The sequence below is a fragment of the Notechis scutatus genome, chromosome 2 (genome assembly GCF_049901735.1).
Source record: "Notechis scutatus isolate UNSWTSFEM ecotype Mainland chromosome 2, rNotScu1.2, whole genome shotgun sequence".
In the NCBI taxonomy this organism is placed as follows: domain Eukaryota; kingdom Metazoa; phylum Chordata; class Lepidosauria; order Squamata; family Elapidae; genus Notechis; species Notechis scutatus.
Window position 1 is genome coordinate 151,229,451 of NC_142010.1, and position 19,011 is coordinate 151,248,461.

Genomic DNA, 19,011 nt, shown 5'->3' on the forward strand with positions numbered 1-19,011 from the left:
GACACCCCTGGGCTAGCCTCACTCAGTGTGCACACACAATCACACGCACATCACCACCAAACACCTTGCTACCAAAGGAAGAGAATTCCCAAAGCTTGAAACTACTACTTTGCTAGACACTTATATTAGTAATAGCAACCCGAAGGATCAAGGGCCAAAAGGATCACCCAGGAATGGTGCAAATATTCGGAGGTCACAGTAAAAAGGTCAAAACAGAAGTGCAAGGGTTCCCAAGGTAAATGGCTGCTGCTTGAAGCTCGCTGGCGGGGGCGCAGAGCAGAGGTTTACAGGATTTGAACTTTCCAGAGGACAAAGTTAAAGCTGTGTTCAGGAGCTCACAGTTGAGAGGTCAAAAGGCCACCATGGAAAATAAACTAACACAGTTCAAAGAGCACCACAGAGAGAGAGAGAGAGAGAGACACTTCCAGATTCTTCACACAAGGGTCACGTCTAAAGATCAGAGGTCAGCGTGGGGGAAAAAACAACAAATCTCCCTGAGGAAAGGTTTCAACAGAAACAGCGGTCATGATGATCGAGGTCACTTTCCGAGGAGAATCCTTGGCTAAGAGGCACAGGTCAAGGAGGAAGAAACAATGGCCTACAGCTGCAGAGGCCCCCAGAGAGAATGATCAACGTTTCACCATTCTAAAGCCCGACTACGGCTGGACTGCAATAGCAAAAGCCAGGACCGCTCAGGCCACCACACAGTTCTTGTCCCGGACGACCCGCAGTCTTCGGCGCTGCCGTTTGCGAGTTGATTCACTGGGCGGCGTGACCTCTGGGGAACTGGCTCCGCCACACAAATGGGGCGGCAGGGGTATGGGCTCCCCTAGAAAGTAGCCTTCTTCCTCCGAGGATGAATCGGAAGACTCGGAGGAGCTGAAGTCCCATCCCCGGGGTGGATAGCGCCGGTGCCAGGCAGGAAAAGCACTCTCTGAAGCTGAATAGGAGAGGCTGGCTCCCCTCTTTTCCCCCCTCCCCTTCCTTGGCCTCCAGTCTTGGCTCCCCAGGTTGAGCGAGTTGTCTGAAGTGGAGCGAGGGTGTCCCCGGATGGCTCCCCCCTTCTGCGCCATCGGGGCCTCCAAGGAGGCTTGCTCAGGGCAAGGGGTGCCTGGCTCTCCCGAGATTAAAGGTTCCCGGAAGCTAACCCGAGGTATTCCTCCCCGAGCAAAAGTTCCAGGCTCTCTGCCGTCGCTGAGCCGTGGCCGGGCAGAGGCTTGAATTTTGGAAGTGGAACTGCTGCTCCAGTCGGAGGTTTTGGAAGAGGGCATCCCCAGCTCCGGCATAGAGTGGCGCAAGGGGGAGGTACGCTGGAAACGGGGCTGGAGCTCGGTCCCTGAGGAGAAACAAAGATGATTAGCGGGGGGAGGACTAAGTCTCAAAGCCTTCCCCAACTAGCCCTGCCCATCCTCAGCATTCTTGTTCCACTTAGCTCTACCTCACCTGTTCCTGATTCCTCCTGGTCAGTGGCTGGAGGCAGGCAAGTTGACGTTCCCCGGGAAGCCCGTTCCACTGGCTCCTCACAACTTTGGCTGTAGCCAGAACCATTGCTGTCTGGATCGGAGAGCTCTTCCATTTCCGTGGGCACCTCCTCGTCCTCATCCCCAGGCGCCCCGCTCCAGCTCCTTCGGATCCTTGGTGTGGAGTCTGCTGGTACCGTCTGCCCCGCAAAGGAAACGGACCGGGTGATGGAGGAGGGTGACGTGCCCTGGGACTGAACTCGGCGCTGCTGCCAGCTGGTCCTCCGGACGTCCTGAGGACGGGTGCTTTGCAAGGCAGAGTCACAGGAATCCGAGCCGTTGGGGTCTTCGCCAAGGCTGCAGGCCCGGGAGCAGAAGATCTGACCCTGCTTGGGCAGGAAAGGCTTCCCCAGCAGGGGTTGCTGGCAACGGGAGCAGCTGAAACAGGCATCGGTGGCGTGCCAGTGCTGGCCCTCGTAAGTCATCTGGCCCTGGTCAATTCCTGCAAGGGAGGAACAAGGCCAAACCATTGGGTGGGTTTAAGCACTTTCTTTCAAAACCCACAAAAGCTGGAAGGTCATCTGCTCTTGCCAACAAAGGTGATCTATCCCATCTACAAAATGCTGAAGGTCGATACAGATTAACAAGAGTTGGAAGGGACCTTGTAGGTCATCTAGTCCAACCCCTGCCCAAGCAGACCCTACACCATTTTTGACAGATGGCAGTCCAGTTCTCTTCTTGAAAGCTTCCAATGATGAAGCTCCCACAACTTCTTTGGGAACATATCCTTCTGTATCTAGATTGTGCAAAGAGAATGGAGCAGCTGCTCTCTTTTTAAATGGTAAAAGGCATTCTCAAAAGGCTGGAGGGCTGGCATTGAGGCCCTGTTCTGGAAAAAGCTTTTATCTTGCCTCATTTAAAGCACTGCCAAAGCCAACACTGAGAACTTAGATTCATTTAGGAAACAGCAGTCAGATATCTTTGCACCCTTGTTAGAAAACCAATCATGAAAGAATACCTTCCCTCCATGTCTTGGATCTAGACCTGTCTATTATTCTTGCAAACAAAACTAAATCCTAAGTCTGAAAATTGAATAACTAATGCCCAAATAAAATTTCTGGCCCGTGCCAGCTTTGCATGTATTCATTCATATTACACCAAATCCCTGACTGTATTTTAGGATGGCACTAAGCAAGACTTGTAGGAAACCTTCCATATTGTGGAAGCTCCAGTTGATATAAATGAGCAATAAACATCCGAGCTTTACACAACATGCTCACAATATGGCTTGATTATTAACCATGATTTGTTAAAGAAGTCCTTATTTCCTGGTTTCTCATACTGCATTGAACCATGATGTATGGCACTATAAACCAGCATGATTCACACAATGTGTATTATCTTACAACTTGGTAGGATATGGGATTCTGGAGGTAACCAATAGTTCCACTTTCAGTACTGATCATAAATGTATCTTCACAACTTCATCACAGCTTCAAGGCTGGGAATTCAGACGAAACTTGAAGAAGAAAATGTGGGCTTTTAGAAGACTGCAGGAGCCTTATCTTGCCTAATAGCCCAGTGCTTTTTAACCTTTTTTCTTCCAGACTCCTTACCCCTTTTAAAAATCATGGAGGACCCCAAAAGAGCTTTTGCTTGTAAGATAATTCATCAGTGGATAGCTCACTATATGATAACTTTACCAATATTTATTGTATTATAAAAATTAAAATGGATGCATTCACTGCCACCACTGCTTCTCACGGTTGTTGGATGGGATTTTAACCCTACAGATAGTTCTCGACTTATGACCAGAATTGAACCCCAAATTTCTGTTGCTAAGCGAGACAATTGTTAAGTGAATTTAGCTCCATTTTATGACCTTCCTCACCACAGTTGTTATGCAAGTCACTGCAGTGGTTAAGTTACCAGTAGTAACAGAGTTGTTAAGTAAATCTGGCTTCCCCATTGACTTTGCTTGTCAGAAGGTTGCATAAAGTGGTCACGTGACTCTGGGATGCTGCAACAATCATAAATATGAGTCAGTTGCCAAATGTCTGAATTTTGATCATGTGACTAAAGGAGGCTACAACGCTCGTGTGAAAAATGATCGTGTCATTTTTTCCAGTGCCATTACAACTTGCAACGGTCACTAAACAAACTCTTGTAACTCGAAGGCTACTTATATATTATTTTTTGACATAGGCTGGCAAATAATTTTGAGTTTGCTAATCCCTGAGAGATTCTTAGGGGACCCCCAGGGGTCCCAGGATCACACTTTAAGAAATGCAGGTAGAATCCAGGCCTCCCATTCTCCGGGCGCCAGGTGGTCTTACCAATGTGCTCCCCGCATGCATCGCAATATTCTGCATAAAGGCTCTCATAACAACGGCAGCAATAGGGGCGACGTTGGCGCATGATGTATCGTTGCCCACCCAGGGCCTCCTCACACTCAAAGCAGCAGAAATGGCGCATGTGCCAGTGACGGCCCTCGGCTTCTGTGCACTCATCTGCAAAGATGATCTGTTCAGGGAAAGCGGAGAGATGGGTCCAAGGAGGGAAATAATAGTAATAATAATAATAATAATAATAATAATAATAATAATAATAATAATAATAATAATAATAATAATAATAATAATAATAATAATAATAATAATAATAATAATAATGAGAAGGAGAAGGAGAAGGAGAAGGAGAAGAAGAAGAAGAAGAAGAAGAAGAAGAAGAAGAAGAAGAAGAAGAAGAAGAAGAAGAAGAAGAAGAAGAAGAAGAAGAAGAAGAAGAAGAAGAAGAAGAAGAAGAAGAAGAAGAAGAAGAAGAAGAAGAAGAAGATTAGGAGAAAAGTCCTGCAGCACTAAAATGTGCTCCCATCTTCAACACACAGCAAAAATGTTACAACCTTTCACAAGTACCCTTGGAACTTTTGGAGCATAATTTGTTATTTTTATTGTAAGCTGCCTAGAGGCACATGAGATGGATGGCTATATAAATGAGTTTAATAGATGACACAGAGAGAGAGAATTCTAAAAACTATCCTCATCTCATTGATTTGCTTTTCACAAACTGTCCAGCAGATTTGGAAGTGAGGATAAAATGATAAGAGGAATAGAAGTTCAAAAGGCAGAAGGCACAAAAAACAATAACAAGGACTTCCAAAATTTTAAAATTAAATGGCCAAAATCTTGCTTGTGTGCAAGATTGAATGTTCTCACAAGTTTTCAGGCAACATTTCCGGGTACTTGGAGGTCAGGTTCACATAAAATGTTGGAATGAGTTCACCTGAAATGTTTGCCTCTCCCTTCTTAGCACAGGCTAAGAAATGCAGAGAGCTGCTCTCTGATAGTATTGCTGCACAAATTTGTGTGATTGGCCTGTTTATGTATAACCTGGGAGAGAAGAGGTTTATATTTAGCATCTTGGTTCCTGTCAAGATCTCTTATGCTTTGGGATTTTCTCCTAGCCTGCTTCAGTTGTTTTAATATCAGAACTAGGTTTGAAGAGCCAGAGTATGATAAAGAGGAAGGCTCTAAAATCAGAAAGGATTCAACTCCCTACCCCCACTTAACCTACATACGAGAACAGCAGACGTCTGAATCAATGGTGGCTATATTCCATTAGCTCCTCACAAAAACACATCAGGTCTAACTTGTCCCAAAATGAAGTAATTTACAAAAGCACTCTGGTCATTCATGAATAATATGCCCTATATAATAAACTAGTTTTGGACCTGTTGTTTCTTCCATTCACAATAGCAAGTTATATTAAAGGAGAACATTACCGGTCCCTCCCTTGTCAAGTAGTCCACATTTGTTTCTTAAAACAAAGCTATTTCTTGGTTCAGAGGTTGACTCCATATATTTAAAGATGTATTTTAACCATAGTTTATTGCTGAGGCTAGAATTAGTTTTACAGACTATCAAAATAACCATAGCTTATATAGCTCACACTACTCTGCTACTTACTCAGATACTATTCCAAATATCTTTTATTCTAAAAGGCATTTCTAAAGGTGTTGTGAGCCTGTTTATTCGATTATCTAGTATTCACTCATGAGTCAGTAGGGAAATATGTGGTTTTATGGAATCTTTTTGTGCATATAGTCTTTGAGATACTCTGAGGCGAGGGCTGCAAATACATGTTTCTACATTTCTCTAACTGCATTTGTTAGCATTTTGTGACAAATTATTTTGAACTGTGTGAGATATATTTTGTCTGTGTTTTTTAGAGGGTTTGATAAGGATAGTTGTGCATTTTTATGCTGGGAGTGTGTTTTGATTTTGTGAGGTGGATAAATTGCTATGTTCTAATCTATGGTTTGCCATATAAAAGTCAGATCTTCACATTTATCATTTGTTCCAGGAGAAAGGGACACTAAAAGAACCATTGCCAGAAAAGTGCAGAGAGTTGGGGGTGAGGAAGGCTAGATTATCCAGGGTGTTTTTCTTTTTAGTCTCTAGGAGATACTTTTTATTTTTTCTTGCATGATACTTCTCTAGATTGGCATGACATTTGGGTAGAGGATAGAAATAAGGAGGACAAGTTCTAACACAAAGAACAACCATAAAAAGCTGAAGACCCAACTTCAAGCCATCGTTTTAAATTATGGCTAATTGTAAAATACCTATCATTGTATATTACCTGAGGTGGGTTTGAACCTTTAAACCAGGGGTGTCCAACCTTGGCAACTTTAAGACTTGTGGACTTCAACTCCCAGAATTCCTCAGCCAGCAAAGCCAGCAAAGAGGAATTCTGGGAGTTGAAGTCCACAAGTCTTAAAGTTGCCAAGGTTGGACACCCCTGCTTTAAACAAAACACAGATAGACTTGCTGTTCTGTGGAAACCAAGCCAAAATAACATTTGGACAGTGTCTTTTTCAATCTCAGCAACTTTAAGACATGTGGAATGTTTCTGAGAGTTTATGTCCACAGATCTGAAAGTTGCTAGGAATGACAAACACGGCTTTAAAGTATGCACATCTTTCCCCAACTAACACAAATGATCCCTGCTGCCCAACTTCCATGTTTTCGATTCTGGGAAGCCTTCCTTCCACAAGCTCCCAGCTGCTCTACATAGAGTCTGGGTGGACCTTCTCACCTCATCACAGGCTTCACATCGAGGCTTGAGGCGCTCAGCATGGTGGCGCCCACAGTAGATTTTGCCCTCCTGGTAGAAGTAGATCAGGTCAACGAGGAGCTCCCGACACGTGGTACAAACAAAGCACTGGGGGTGCCAGCAGGCACCATGCCCAGCTCGACTGGCAAAGACAGCAATGTCCCCTCCACAAATCTGTTTTCCACACTGCCAAGAAAAGAAGAACAAGTCAAAAACTTTAAAAAGCAAATACAATGGATTCAGTTTGCAGAACTCCTTTAGGGTGAAGGAATGTTACACTTTCCAGTTTATAAATATTGAAGGCATTCCACTTTTTGCTTTTTCCCATAGTGAGACCATATTTCTGGCACACATGTTTTTGTTCAGGCATCTTTCTGCCCTTAAGTCAGCAGTTCTCCGTGGGTGATGTATTTTCCAAGCACTCTAACCACATTAGTATACTAAGAATTTTTTTTAAAATCTGGTTGAAGGGAATTCCAAAGATGCTGGCTGGCAACTCTAAAACAGGCATTCCTATGATCTCTGACATTTCATTCTATTTGAACACATTTTTATCACAGGAGCTCTTCTGAACTCATTGAAACCTTTTGAGATTTTATAAGCAAAAGAGAAAATAAAGAATACAACTGAAAAATGTCATTTTCCAAATTTGACAGTCCTACTTAACAAGGCAAGTAAGTATATTCCGAACTGACTTGCTGTGGCTGCTCTTATGTATAATTTGTATTCAGTTTAAAATATACATACTGTATATTTCTGGACTTTTCACTTAGATGAGTTTAAGGAAAGGTAAACGGTATCTTTAGAAACAATAGATGGGCAGCCTCTTTCTTTCAACTGTATTAAGAGATATATGCTAATAGAAGCCAGTGAAACACTAGAGGGCAGACTTGATCTCTACCAGTTTATTTCTTTTTCTGGCTGCCACCAGTGTTTTTCAACCTTAACAACTTTAAGATGTGTGGTCTTCAAGAATTCTCCAGCCAGCCACACCCTGCCTTGGCAGTCCACGCTCAGATCCTGACCTAATACTTGAAATAACCCTACTAAAAAAGTCTATGAAAGAGACAAGGCAGAATCAACCTGGAAACAAAGTCATACGAAGAATGGTTGCAGGAATTGGATATGGCCAGTCCAGAGAAAAGAAGGCCTGGGGTGACGTAATTGCAGTATTCCAGTATTTGAGGGGGTGCCACAAAGAAGGGGGGGGTGTCAACTTATTTCCCAAAGCACCAGAAGACAAGACAAGAAACAAAGGATGGAAACTAATCAAGGATAGAAGCAACCTGGAATTAAGGAGAAGTTTCCTAACTGTGAGGACAATTAACCAGTGGAACAACTTGCTTTCAGAAGTTGTAGGGGCTTCATCACTGGAAGTTTTTAAGAAGAGACCGGACAGCCACTTGTCTGAAATGGTATAGAGTCTCCTGCTTGATCAGGGAATTGAAGACCCCCAAGGTTCTCTATTCTAATGGATTGAATCTAGAGTAGTTGACAGACTGAAGCCTGGCCTAGCTTCATGCTGTTAATTAAACTTTCCAACGCACTGCTTTCTGTCAGAAATCAGGACCTAAAATGTAATTCAGAATGCAGCTCTTTACTGTCATATTTATTTTTTGCAAGTTTTTAGTTTTCTAAAATTATGTATTCAGTAAAAACTACAGACAACTTATAACAGAGCAAGTTCTAGGGTTTTTGCCAATGTGTAGTGTCCTATGCTTAATCTGTAAGCAGGTGGATATGCTAAATCTTAAACTTGGCTTAAAAAACTAACTATGCTGACATAACATGCTAGATTTAAAACCAATTAACCTTGTTTATGGCTCAGCATTGATAGCGATGGCGCTCACTTACTACAATAAAGCAACAGCTGGATTTCTACACCCACTGAACCAAAACTATCCGTCCCTACTTTAGTGTTGTCCAAGGAGTCAGGGAAACCTTGCCACTGTCTACCATTCACATGTTTATAATAACAGGTATAATTCAGTGTTTGCCTGCACTGAGAAGTATTCTGTTTTCAATACCAGACTGATGTTTTGTTTTTATTATGTTATTTATTTTATCAATTGTATCATTATTATTTAATATTATGTATTGTTATACATTATGTGTTGTGTTGTGTTATATTCTTTTTCCAAATGTAGCTGTCTTAAAGTGAGTCTTAGCTGTAAATTGATTTCCTGCTGAAAATCACCTCATGGCAGCTGCCATTTGCAGTCAGAGGGGCTGCTTACTGAAAAGACTCAGGAAGAAGAGTGGTCTTTCAGCAGAGGAGACTCAACACAGAATTTGTTCCAGGTTAATGTCCTGTGGCTTCCTTTTTCTTCAAAATAAAAGTGAGCTCTCATTCCTTTTTGCCCACTGCTACTGATAAAATCTCACGTCCAAACATTTTTTGCCCAACAGCAGATACATTTGCACAGGCAAATTTTTGAACTTTTATTAATCATTAATTCAGTTTCATAAATATTAACTCAGTTACGTGAATATTCCAAAGATATAGCATGTAGAGAGATACTTTGGTGTAGTGATTGAGGTATCGAGTTAGAAACAGGGAGATTATGAGTTCTAGTCCTGCCTGAGGCACGAAGTCTTCTGGATGACCTTGGACCAGTCACTTTCTCTTCAGCCCCGGAAGCAGACAAGAGCAAGCCATTTATTATTTTTATTTTATTATTTATTAAATGTATATGCTGCTCATCTCATGGTTCGAGGCAACACTTCCAAAATCTTGCCAAGAAAACTGCAGGGATTTGTCCAGCACTCACCAGGAGTCAATAATGATTCAAAGGCACCAAAAAGAAAGCATGAAGAATGCATTAAAAAATGTTGTGATTCCAGAATTTACGGCAGGCAAAAACTTTTTGGTAGGCAAAAAAGAAACAAGAACAAAAGTGTTCCATTTATGCCTACAGTATGGGTTTGCATGTCACACTAAGCCAAAATCAGACCACACAGTGAGTGGCTCAGCCCAATGTGCAAACTTCAAAAAAGCAGAAACTGTTGCTCATCTAAGAGAGTATTTGATCTTAGCCAGAGGCTTCTCCCAGCCCTGCTCTTCCTATTAACTTTTCATTTGGACTTACAAAAGCTGGAATCTTTTATACACAAATCATGGTTTAAAATACCCCAATCTCCCTCTACCTGAAGACTAAAATCAAGGAAACTCCTTACCATTTGATTCTGCCAAAGCAGAAACTACACCTAATATCTCAACTTACACTTGTGGTAAGATGGGAGGTCAATAAGTTTTATAAATAAATAAATATGAATTATCATCAATATAATTATCTCATTGTAAATTATTAACATCTAGAACCAAACCACATCTATTTAAGCACATGAATAAATAGGGCTTCAAACATATGGGCCTGGTAGTCCTAGAACAAGAATCTAGATAAAATCTGATACTCAAAGGCTTAGGCACATGATTGGGAAATCTGCCTTTTTAAGGTTGGTTCCTCATTAGTGACTTAGAGCATCTTCTAGACTGAGTTATCCAACCATTCTTCTGCAAAAATAATAATTATCACACACTTTGTCAACAGCTGGATAACACTGTGAAGATGCTATTGATGACTACTGGAGAAATGGTCAAAACATCCCAAATCCCAGGAATTAACTAAAGCCGGGGGGTCACCAAAATTTTAGTCCCACAAAGCCAGGCAACATTTCTGGAATCCACAAATAAGCAAAACAAGAGTAATCAGGTCCAGGCGGCCTTTTGCTAGATAGATACTTCTGAAATAAAGGAACAGGCCTCCAGGGTTCACAGACTGTAATTTACAGGGAAGGGTTGTATTGTAGCTCTTTCCCTTTGTTAAGCACAATTCTTTTTCATGCTACTTAAGAGTTGATAATAAAAGAGGCTGGTTTATACTTTATTAGTTTATAATAAAAGAGACTGAAGCAGCTTCCTTGACTCACTACTTGTATTTGGGGATTAGTGATACTGCCTCAAGATATACAGGAGTATCTGAATGAAACTCTGTGAAGCACCAAAAGCCTTCAAGGAAACTGAAGCAGCTAGTGGTTTCTAACAGCTGCTACAGGCACCTGCACAGTGACCTCTTTTCTTTGGTCACCCTTCCTACAGCTATAGGCGATTTCTTTGACTTAGAATTCCACTGAGGAGCCAGAAAAATGGTGCCACTTCCTTTTCTCCCTTAACTGGAAGAAACAGGAGCAAACTGGCAAATGGCAACACTACAGAGGGAACTAGGATGCTCTTCAGGCATGCTTTTAGCCGCTGCCCTAAATGCCAACTCCTGCAACCATTGTAAAGATTCGCACGACATGACAGTTTGTTCACAAAATCCCGTGCAAATGAAACCCATAACAATAGCAAAAGTGGGCAATGAACGGAAGTCCTTCCAATGCAGAATGTTCTGAGAACCACCAGGAATGGGAAGCACAGAAGAGTTCTGGAATCATCCAGAAAGTTCTGTTTCTGATTTAATCAGCCACTCTGAAGTTAAGGCCACTTTCAACATAAAAGACTCAAGGTGCCATGATCAGTCAATAAAGATTTTTACTATGGTTTTAATCAGGACTTTATCACATTAAATGTTGGAAGGAAACTGTGTTTTGAGTATCTGGTGGAAGTGACCAGCTATTGGAGAGAAGTGATAGGTTCTTTTTTTTTTTTCATTTCTTATTTTCTCTCCTGCATCATTCCCCCAATCACTTGCTATTTTTCAGATGCTGGGTTTAAAACAGAGTTTCAAGACCCTACTGCCAAAAGTCTAGCTTGAGTCAAATTATTTCTCCCAAGAACTTTTTAAAAAATCATTCTTCTCAAACTATTTTACATTGATAAGGGTATAAAATGAGCCCCCCCACACGCACACCTGTTCACAGATGGCTCCAGTTATGGTGACAGGAAAGAGTCGGACCGTTCCTCGGCCAAGGTTCTCTCGCTTTCGCTGCTGTGAGAATAATTTCAACTCCTTTGCCTCGTCTTCTTCCAGGGAGCTGCAGTACTGAGCCTGGGTAAAGATTTCAAAAGGAAGACAAGATGGTCAGGAAAGGTCAAAAAAAATTTCTCCTGATGACTCTTGGGCAGGGTTTCCATTCCAGGAACACTCAGTACGCCCTGCTCTCAAAATGAAAAATCTGGAATAAAATTACAAAGGTAGGGTAGCTGGCTGATGAATACTTCGTGTAATCCCAGCATTCCTCTTGCTGGTGAACTCCGATTCTCCTTCTGTCCAGCCAACACAGTCAGTTCTGAAGCATGATGAAAACTACAGTCCATCCACATCTGGAGAGCTGTATGTTGGCTAACTAGGCCCCAGCTGAAACAGAGAACCATCCGTTTACCGGGCCAACTTAGACAACACTAGCCTTCAGATTAGAGAAAGAAAGACAGCAGGTTTAGAATAATGTTACACAGATTATTGGTTAAGGACATATGTAGCAAAGAAAAGAAAACACAGAGAGATGGAAGAAAGAGAGGAAGATAAAAAGGGAATGGCCCTAGAAACAGAAAAAAATGGGTAACTCCTTCAATTGAATGCAAGCATTCAGCCCCAAACATACTCCTTCTGAGAGAATGAAGATGTCAGCAGAAAAAAAGGGAGATTTTACAGCCTTTGATTTGTACATGCAGACGCCAAGGGAACACACTCACTGCTGGCAAATGAACAATTCCAGCGAGCGAAACCAGCCCAGGTCAGGGTAGCGACTAACTAGCCATAAATCATAGGAACAGACAGCACCAGTCTACCCTATCAGGCCCCAGGGATCTGGTAGCCCAGAAGATAAAAGAAATCAATTAAATCTTGCCCAGGGAAATTTTTATATTTTACATCAGTCTATAACTGAGAACGGTGGTTGCCCACAAGTATGGGAAAGCCATTAACTTACTGACCTTGTGTAAACAAATCAATTCCTACTCCCTAGGAGGCAAGGAATGTCCAGGGAGAGCTCACACAGACTTGGGACTCTGGAGGTTGATCAGAAAACTACATCAAAGAGGGCCCCTTCTCAAGGAAGCACTGAGCCTAATGATTAATTTACCTCCTTGAAAGTTAAAGAGGGTGGAGAAAAGAGATTTAGCACAGAAATCCTTCATCTATTTACAGTTTGAAACTGGCAACCCTCTACCAGTTTTTTGTTTTTTTTTTTCCAAAACTCTGAGATGCCTGAGGACAGTTTATTTGAACAATCCGTACTCCCACACCCTTTCTTCAGTGCATGCTACGTGAGCATATTTTTCTTCACTGCCTTTTGTCCACTTGTCAACAGTCCAACAGCTGGAAGGAGACCTGAAATAGATCTTAGCATTATATTTTAACTAATTCATTTTGCTACCTCTGGTTAAAAAATGGTGATCCACCTAAGTACAGGAGATACCAAGTTATACTTCAGGAGTCCTTCCGTGTAAAGGGTCTCAGGCAGTTAATTACCCAATCTCGTCTTTTAAAAGATACATACTTTCTCTATTTTATTTCTCACAGTTACAGTTATTATTGGGAAACAACGTTTGGTCCTTTCAATCTGCAACCCCTTCAAAGTGCAGAAAACTTAGAACAAAACAGAGCATTCTAATGTTTTTAATTTTAAAAATGTTAGGTTTCTAATTCTTATTTAAATCGTTGACCAAAACATAGTGAAAACTTCAGAGATTTGTTGTTGGTGGTGGTCCCCATTCCTTTACATACGGCAAAAGCAGAATAACAATGATAAATAACAATACCAACCTCATCCAAGTAATCGTAATCATTACATCAGTACAGTATTTCCTGGTGAGATATTTTGAAAAGGCACATATAGTAGATGTTATGCACTGCTAGGCTAATGGAGGTCACATATTACAAGAATAATTATGAATGCCTTTTTGGGGTGATTATTGGTCCTGCCACCTGTGGTAGATTAAGCCCAATTATTTAGACTGCAAACAGAGAAAAGGACTGTGTAAACTGCCTTCAGTGCTGATAACGGCCAGTGACTGACAACCCAGCAGGTGAGAAGGCAAAGAAACTAATCTAGCAAAATACACAAGATTGATCTTGAGGAAATTCCTTTCTGATTCAGAGGGTGGCAATAATTTTAACCCTTTAGGCTTCCCATTGTGTGCACGCACCAAGAACAACCAGGAACTCTGCAAGCACACTCCCTTTCTAAACTGATGATTGGTAGAAGCCTGGGGAAGATGGATTGTGATCTGGCAGGATTAGTAAAAAAAACTTCCAGAGGACATAATAGTGTTCTGAAGAAAATAGCGGAAGACCGCAATGAAGAGCCAGCTAATAGACTAGCTCTTCAATAATTCCTCTCTGGACAAGAAATTGCCCACAAGTGCTCCAAACAGCTGTTTCTTGTGATGGGGATCTCTGGGAGATTTAGAGTGCTGGGAGACGAGGGAAGAGCCATCTTTCTCAAATTGCAGCCGCCACCTTTGAAAGGGCACTAAATTTACATACTTCCTTTTCCAATAAACTTTCAGAAATTGCTTCTGAACTGCTTTTGAGATCTTTAAATCAACAGGTTTGATAACACTGGATGAATTTTGTTCAATCCTTTGCAAAAGAAGTTTTAACTATAAATTTAAGAACTTAATTTTTTTTAAATAAACAGCAAAGGGATGATTAAAATTTTGATTTTCACAAGCTACAAACTGACCACGGGTCCAGGTAAAATTGAAAACTAGAGGGAATTAAAGATTACAGTAAAAGGAGATGAACACATCAATTCAATGTACAAATACAGAATGAAGCAAAATATTTTAACATTGGACATATTCAAGGATATTTTTGAACAATGGACCTAAAAGTTAATTTTAATAGCATCTGTCTCTATAGATAAACTGTGTTTAAAAAATGTTATGGCAGAGGAACAAGTTCTACCTGACAAGATCAAGTCTGGGATGGAAAAAGATGTTACACTGTGTACACAAAAGAAACTGGCTGATGTCTTAATATTTAAAGGGAATATACAAACAACAAACCAAGAAACTGACCTGGGTAATTTTCCTTTATTTGATTTGAAAAAGAGGCTTGTTAACATTTTGAAAAGAAAAAATGAAACAAAATCAAACTTATGGCATTATTTGAAGGAACTAAAGATTAAAATTGTTAAAGGTTAATAAAAGGAAGGTATCTAAAGTTGGTTCAAAGTTAAAATTGATATGTAACCTTTATGGACTTTTGCTGACAGCAGGACTGGACTGCTTTATGGATTCGTTTCTTGATAAGAAATGGCATATGGAAAGAAGAGATCATTTGATGTATTTTAAGAGAAGGTGATAAGTTATTAAAATTGTTTATACTTGTGATTAAAGTGGGAAGTTAACTCCCTTTATTTTCTTTTTCATTAATATATTCTTATTTGTAGAATCTCTAGATTGGCTTCAGTTTCCCCACCTCACACCACATATTCCACCATATTTATTACCTAAAACATGTATTCATTGTAGCAGAACAATCACTAGAAAAATCCAGGACTTAAGGCTTTTACTGTTCACATTTTGTAACTGAAAACACCCATATATTCATACCACCAATACAGTATCAATTCTTTTGAGGTAGTCTAAAGTCACTGGAGGGAAAATGAAATCAATTGTCCCATGTGGTAAAGCTTAAATTCTAGCTTTGGGCTGCTTATCCATTTTATGGTATACACTTATTATCTCTGTTAATACCAATAATACATACTTTTTAAGAAGCCACAAAAGAAATATTTTTTAAAGTATGGTGCAAATATAAGCCAACTCCTCACAGACTGGATCCCTGAGATAATTAGAAAAAACTTTGTATTTTTTTTTCTAAAAAACCAATGGGAATCTAAAGTACAACTCAAATAGACATTGGAAATCAAAGTTGGAGGGTCACAGTAAACATAACCCAAGTGGAAGAGCAGGTGGAAGGCCATTTTGTGAAGTATGTAAGCTCCAAACTTTTATGGTGATGGAGCAATCAAAACTAGCCCGATGAAGCTGCCCTATAGGTCATGGGAAACTAATGCTGATTGCAGATACTGGCTACAGTGCTCTCACAACCCACTCCTGGGTTGGGTTGGGAAGGATACTATACTAAAATTTCTGTACTATCAGTAAAACTGCCATACTGATTCAGAAGGAAAAATTGCAGCTTTAGAAATAACAAAAGCATCCTAAATGAGGAATGCTGAGTACTTCTCAAAACTTTTTCAAACTTTTTCTTCTCAAAACACTGCAAACAAATATATGAAAGAAGAGTGAATGAGCTGAAGGAAGCCTGAAAAACTCATGGTTAGATGAAGTTGATGAGATCCTCAAGAAATGAGAAATTTAGAGGGCGAAAAAAAGCAACATATGAAATGCTATCTTGAACATGGTGGAAGGAAGGATCGAAAGATATGGATATACTTAATACTATCAGTATAAACTAAACTCAGCTGTTGTTTTGTTTAAAGTCTTATTCACATTTTGTACTTTGCATGATAATTTGATCAACCTGAAAGAGACAGATTGATAGATATATAGGTTTGTGCATACTTCTCTCCAAAACACAATTAAGAAATATTTCTACCCTGATTATCTACTTAAAAAACACTTCAATGCACCATTACAAAGCAAGCAGCAATAAAACAGTAGGAAAAATGGGTATCAAATGCTCTCAGGCTATGTTTCCAAAAGCAGTTTAAAAACAGTTAAAGAAGGAAGACGCCAAAGTACAGCATAATGGAGGAAAGGTTCTGAAGCTTTTTTCCTACTAACAGGAAAATGTGTTGATTGGAGACCCTTAACATGGCTTCCTTTTCACATATTTATGCAGTATTACAATCCCATTTACAGTTTAAGTAGAGACAGTGATTGGGAAAGACATCCAGTGAGTTTCATGAATGAGGATGAACTTGAATCTGGATCTTAACCAGGGGTCTATGACAATTTGCCATAGCCTACTAGCCTCAGCCAATTCACTGCAGGACAACTGCCATGACCAACTCGCTGAGGGATAAGAGTTACACTAATATCAAAGAAATGGTGGAATAGAATCATTAAAGAAAGTATGCAAAAGGAGGGACAAAATGAAATGAGAATCACAAAAATTAAAATATTTTTTATTTAGTTTAAATAAATTGAATTGTTCAATTGTCCTGTGGCAAGTTATCCTGTGGTGAGTTAGCTAGGGTGAATTGCCCTGTGGTGAGTTAGTGATGGTGAGTTGGTCGCGGTGAGTTCGCTGCAGCAAGTTATTCCATTCTGCTTAATCAGCACACTAGCAACAAAGGACAGTATTCCTGTATCTCTCATTATTTAGAAATGGGATTCTCGACATTTATAGTTTTTGCAAGAAAAGATAGTTCCTGTTGAAATTCTTGCTTCCCCACAATTAATGGAAGAGTCCTGAACTTTTGTATCTGGCTACATATATCAAATATTGAACTCTTAAGAAAACAGCTTTCTATAGGAAATAATCACTTAACTCCATCATTCCCCACCCCCATCCCCATTCCTTCCTTCCTATTCAATAATAATAATATTCCCTCCTCACCTCACTGTCATGAGGTGGAAGCTGGTGCAACAGCTGACGAATGCGGTACCGTTCTCCAGGACTGTTGACATAAGGGACTTTGTCTTCTGGGAGGCAGCTGAAGAACTGATAGACCTGAAGGTAAAAAGCACTATTTGTGAATTTTGAAGGAGGAAACGAGAGAAGAGGGCCAAGAACTGAGTTCACAGTAGTTGCATCCAGTGCTCAGTGGGTCTAGCAAAAAGTTTCTCCATTTCTCTACAGATCTCTCAGGAAGCCCACACAAAACTAAATCCCTCAAACAAGTTAGGTCAGGGGTGTCAAACTCAAGGCCCGTGGGGCGTGGGCAAGATCCGACCTATGGGGCCAGCCTGGAAATATCAAAGGACTGGCCCATGGTGCCTTTGCTGGCCAAAACAGTGCCTCTGTGTGGCGCGTTTTTGGCTGGCAGAGTGCTGCAGGAGGCCATGAAGGCTAGAAATGAGGGATGGGGGCGCCCCTCCCCCCCGTGACCCATTTTGGCCAGCAGGGTGCTGCGGGAGGCACCCGTCTCCCTCCAAGCTCCCCTCCCCACTCCTGCCGGCCTGCAGAGAATTACAATGCTGATCTGACCCTTGAAGAAATCCAGTTTGACATCCCTGAGTTAGATCATCCCAGTTAGGTCTCAAAATGCTGACAGAATGCCCTGGGCATATGCAGTAATCCTCTGGAAGTAAAAGTGTCCCCTGCAAATATATTATTATAAATATCATATGTCTTTTTCAAGACAGGAACTCCATAGTTATACAAATCATTCTATCCGTAAGAATAGGTTGCAGGATCAAGACCATTAACTCAAGGGCAGGTGGCATGTTTGGTCTGTAGAATGTTCCAAGTTGTAGGTTTAGGTCTAGGTCTAGGTTTACCAGATATAAGAGGCTCAAGTAGCAATGTTGTGGAAAAACATGCACATCACAAACACCCTGTGAGTCAATGGGGCCTGATTCCGCACCACTTTTATTTTATAGTTCCTAGAATGTTTCCACCGTGACTGCCCAAAATCAGCACTTTTCCTGGCGTTCTGAGATATATTTGGTGTTAAAACAGGCTTATGGCAATGTCATATGGCCCCACTCAGAAAACTTACCCAGTTCAGCCCTTGTGCCCTCTAAAACAGAAAATTGAATCCCCTACCAATCAAATGTTTTATCCCTGAGGAACAGCAAACTATAAAACCTTTCTGTTTGCTACAAGATCAAGCTTTCTTCCTATTATATCATTCAAAGTAAAGGTGCCCCAATCTGGTCTACTGAATTCAACATGGAATTTCTCCCACCAATCACCTCTACTCATAATAATAAACCAGTGGTACAAACACACACAAACACACACAAAATACAAATTTCCATTTTGCGATATAAATTCAGTTCTGTCCACCATGATGGGTAGAAGGCAGGAAAATTTTATTTTAGTAAATACTATCCAAATGAGCCCTCAAGACAACAGTGAAGTCCATTCAGCTGGACTGGACTGAAACAGCCCTCCATAACATCACTACTATAAATTCAACAAACAAACAAATAAATATTATTCCCAGATTCAACTCTCATTTCAGTGGATTTTTTCAGAAAAACACTTTCTTGTGGTCTAACATACTGGCCTTACAGGGTTCTCCAGATAATTTACAGGATAAAAAGATAAATATGTTCTGTAATAAAAAGTCTAGTAACAAACAGCAGAAAGTACTATAAATTATTCTCTTTAATCAGTTTAAAACAAGAGTTTACTCATCAGATTACAAGCAGCCTGGCTTTACTGGAAGGATTAGGTGACACAATACACACAGGTACACCCAAAAAGGTAGTTACTGCTTTGTAATTAAAATAATTCTATCCCATTTAAACTTCCTGCCTTCTTCTTTAGAAAAACACCCCATTTTATCAAGGCCAGCATCAGTACAGACACATACCTTAAAAAAACAACCATGAGTACCCCTG

The 19,011-nt window shown here is 40.7% G+C and overlaps 1 protein-coding gene across 2 annotated transcripts in view; it reads right to left on the reverse strand.

Moving 5' to 3' along the window:
- Positions 1 to 5: 5 nt before the first annotated feature.
- The window catches only part of APEX2 (apurinic/apyrimidinic endodeoxyribonuclease 2), a 60,903-nt gene continuing 41,897 nt past the window's right edge, over positions 6 to 19,011 (reverse strand). For both annotated transcript variants that reach the window (XM_087956775.1, XM_026676294.2), the window contains 6 exons: positions 17,057 to 17,170; positions 11,429 to 11,566; positions 6,558 to 6,761; positions 3,797 to 3,983; positions 1,444 to 1,962; positions 6 to 1,336 (listed from right to left, as the gene is read on the reverse strand). In XM_087956775.1, the coding sequence (XP_087812901.1) occupies positions 693 to 1,336; positions 1,444 to 1,962; positions 3,797 to 3,983; positions 6,558 to 6,761; positions 11,429 to 11,566; positions 17,057 to 17,170 (1,806 nt within the window). In that variant the 3' untranslated portion in view covers positions 6 to 692. The remainder of the gene's footprint in view (positions 1,337 to 1,443; positions 1,963 to 3,796; positions 3,984 to 6,557; positions 6,762 to 11,428; positions 11,567 to 17,056; positions 17,171 to 19,011) is intronic.